At 40.9% G+C, this 3557-nt stretch overlaps 1 protein-coding gene across 1 annotated transcript; it reads left to right on the forward strand.

Annotated features, from left to right (window-relative positions):
* Positions 1-1349: 1349 nt before the first annotated feature.
* Positions 1350-3557, forward strand: LOC148931408 (heat shock 70 kDa protein 18-like). Its single transcript, XM_089063397.1, has 2 exons — positions 1350-1617; positions 1714-3557. The coding sequence occupies exons 1-2, from the start codon at positions 1401-1403 to the stop codon at positions 3549-3551; spliced, it is 2055 nt and encodes a 684-aa protein (XP_088919523.1). The 5' UTR covers positions 1350-1400; the 3' UTR covers positions 3552-3557.

The following is a 3557-nucleotide window of genomic DNA, read 5'->3' on the forward strand; positions in this document are numbered from 1 at the left end:
TAGAGGCCAAGACAGTAGAACTTCCCTTTGTGAGATCTGAAGATCAGTTGGCGGATATACTCACGAAAGCTGTCGATGCAAGAACCTTCCATGAGGTATTGGGCAAGTTCAGTGTGGGTAATCCCATTACTTAACTTGAGGGGGAGTGTTAGAAAGGAAAATATGTAAGCAAGGAAAAAATTAATTAGGGGTGAAGAGATTGTGTATAATCACGTTAATTAGGGAATGATTATTAGGGAAAATCCTGCCATATTTATGTAATCCTTGGCCTATTTAACAGAGGCATGAACATTGTAATTCTTAGACAAGTTGAATGAATATAATACCAATCTTCAACAGAAATGACAAAATGCATACTATGATTTTATTAGATATTTGCAAAGATTGTTGACATATTTTGTTATATCTATTAGAATAATGGAGATAAAGGTTGAAGTAGTTATGGTAAACAATGGTATAAGGAGTCTACATAATTAAATTAAGAATTATTAAAAGTTATATGGTGGTTGTGTGTGAATTGAGTATGTGATACAAGTGGTGGTACGAAAAATATGGTATAAAATCATATGATACAAGTAGCATTTTGATAATTTGAAGTGATATGAGAACAATAATCTTACTAGTAATGTGTACTAATTATATGATCTTATAAGCTCTTATGTGTGACATTTATGTTTATGTGGTAAAGTATATGATTAATAAAGGATATATTGCAAATCTGAAGTATGGGTAAAAGTGATGATCGTGCACCATATATGGGTTTCGTCATCCCTATGTGGGTTATCGGCACTCTATATGGGTTATCGTCACCCCTATGCGGGTCATTGACACCATCGTATGGGTTGTCGTCACCTCTATGCGGGTCATTGACACCCTCATATGGGTTATCATTAGTAGATTGTCTAAGTATTTATGATTTGAGATAGAGTAATATGGTTGTTTATGATAAATGTGTGATGGTTCATGATATTATTGATTATAAAATTTTTTTTGACAATAAATGTGATGAAGTGAGTTTTGTGATAAAAATTTTCATTAGGCTCTTGTTTTGTGATATTTCTAATTGGATTGATCTCAATTCTTGGTTGGGGTGTTACATGATGTGTTACTCTACCGTAGAGGATCCGCACCCCAAAATTCCAATGATACATACTTCATCTTTTCACTGATTACCAATAATTTTCTTTTTCACTTATAACTATTGAATTTGAAATAATTATTATTAATTAGAATTAGGAAGACTGATTCAAATGAAACCTAATTGATAGCTAACAAACTCATTTAATAAATAAATCAATGGACTCCTTTCAACAACCTGCCCTAACCCTCCTCTATAGATTATGCTTACAAGGCTAGCCAAGTTTTTACCTTGTTATATTCATCTAGACTTGTTTGCATAAATGGCCGGAAAGGGGGAAGGACGGGCAATCGGGATCGATTTGGGCACGACGTATTCGTGCGTGGCAGCATGGCAACACAACCGCGTCGAGATCATAGTGAATGATCAGGGAAACCGCACCACACCCTCTTACGTCGCTTTCACCGATGACGAGCTTCTCATCGGAGAAGCTGCCAAGAATCAAGTCTCTAATGCTCCTTTATCTAACACTGTTTTTGGTCAGTTTTTGGATTTAGGGTTTTTTTAGAAATATAGGAAAATACAAGTTGTATACGAGTGATATTCTAATTATTATTTCCTAATTTGCTTCTCAGATGCAAAGAGGCTGATTGGCCGTGAATTCAATGATCCAATGGTTCAAAGTGACATAAAACTATGGCCATTCAAGGTCATTCCTCACACCACCGACAACAACAAGCCTATGATAGTAGTGACCTACAAAGGAGAGGAGAAACATTTTTCAGCTGAGGAGATCTCTTCAATGGTGCTCTCCAAGATGAAGGATATCGCCGAGGCTTATCTTGGGTCACCTGTCAAGATTGCTGTCGTGACTGTACCTGCTTATTTCAACGACTCTCAGCGTCAGGCAACCAAGGATGCTGGAACTATTGCTGGCATAAATGTTGTTAGGATCATCGATGAGCCTACTGCTGCAGCCATGGCATACGGTCTAGATAAAGGTGGTAACGTTGCTAAGAATGTGCTGATTTTCGACCTTGGTGGTGGCACGTTTGATGTGTCTGTGGCCACGATTGAGGCGGGTAACATTGAAGCGAAGGCTATAGCTGGAGATACTCATCTCGGGGGGCAAGACTTTGACAGTAGGATGGTTGATCATTTTGTGAAAGAGTTTGAAACGAAGAATGGTAAGGATATTAGTGGGAATCCGAGAGCTATGAGGAGATTGAGGAGTGCTTGTGAAAGAGCCAAGAGGATGCTTTCCTCCACTTCCCAAACTAATATTGAGATTGAGTCTTTGTTCGAGGGGATTGATCTGTTTTCGACCATCACTCGTGCTAGATTTAATGAGCTCAACATGGATTTGTTCAACAAGTGTATGGAACTGGTTGAGAAATGCCTGAGTGATGCAAAGATGGAGAAGAGCAACGTGGACGAGGTGGTGCTGGTGGGCGGGTCGAGTAGGATTCCAAAGGTGCAGGAGATGCTGAGGGAGTTTTTCAACGGGAAGGAGGCGTGCAAGAGCATTAATCCAGACGAAGCCGTGGCGTATGGTGCTGCAGTGCTGGCTGCCAAGTCGAGCGGTGAAGGCAATGAGAATGTGCAAAACCTCATTCTCTCAGATGTTACTCCGCTGTCACTTGGTCTTATAAATTCAAGAGATGTGATGGAAGTTTACATTCCACGGAATACACCAATCCCAACAAGGGTGGAGCGTATTGGCACGACGCCCCGTGACAATCTGACGAGTTTAGACTTTACGGTGTGCGAGGGCGAAAGAAGCAGGTCCCTTGATAACAATCGGCTAGGTAACTTCTTGCTCGACGGCTTTCCAGCTGCGCCCAGAGGCGTTGCTAAGTTCAAAATATGCTTCGACATCGATAAGAACGGGATCTTGAAAGTGTCGGTAGAGCACATTGGATCCGGGTTGAAAAAGGAGATAACCATCGACAAGGACAAGGGCGGTAGGCGGTCCAAGAATCGAATTCGCAAGATGGTGAGAGATGCGGAGTTGCACAAGTCGGAGGACGCGGAGGTTCGGGATAAGGCTGACGCGGAGAAGGCTTTGGAGAGCTACGCCTACAACATGAGGGACGCCACCAGACGTGCAGCCGGGATGAGATCAGCCGACAAGAAGAAGGTAGAGAAGGCCTTCGAGTCTACTAAGAAATGGTTGAGTTCAAGCTTATTTGAAAATTCTTATGCTTTCAAAATGAAGTTGGAGGAGCTCAAGGGGATTTACGAACCAATCGAAGCCAGGATGGCCCACAACGCCGAAAACATTTCAGAATATAAGCCTCGACTCGCTCACCTTTCAGAATATGCGATCAAGGCACGCGAATTTTTTTACAGCATGAGAGTTTTTTGGTTTTTTCTCTTTTTTTCTATCTTTTTCTTATTGTTTCCCTTGCAAAATATACGAATTGACCAAACTATCCCGCAGAAAATTCGAAATTCCAATTCTGAATTCTGAAGAGAA

This window comes from Salvia hispanica, chromosome 2 (assembly GCF_029641045.1).
Source record: "Salvia hispanica isolate PSC_SH4W2 chromosome 2, Shi_PSC_v1, whole genome shotgun sequence".
NCBI classification, from domain to species: domain Eukaryota; kingdom Viridiplantae; phylum Streptophyta; class Magnoliopsida; order Lamiales; family Lamiaceae; genus Salvia; species Salvia hispanica.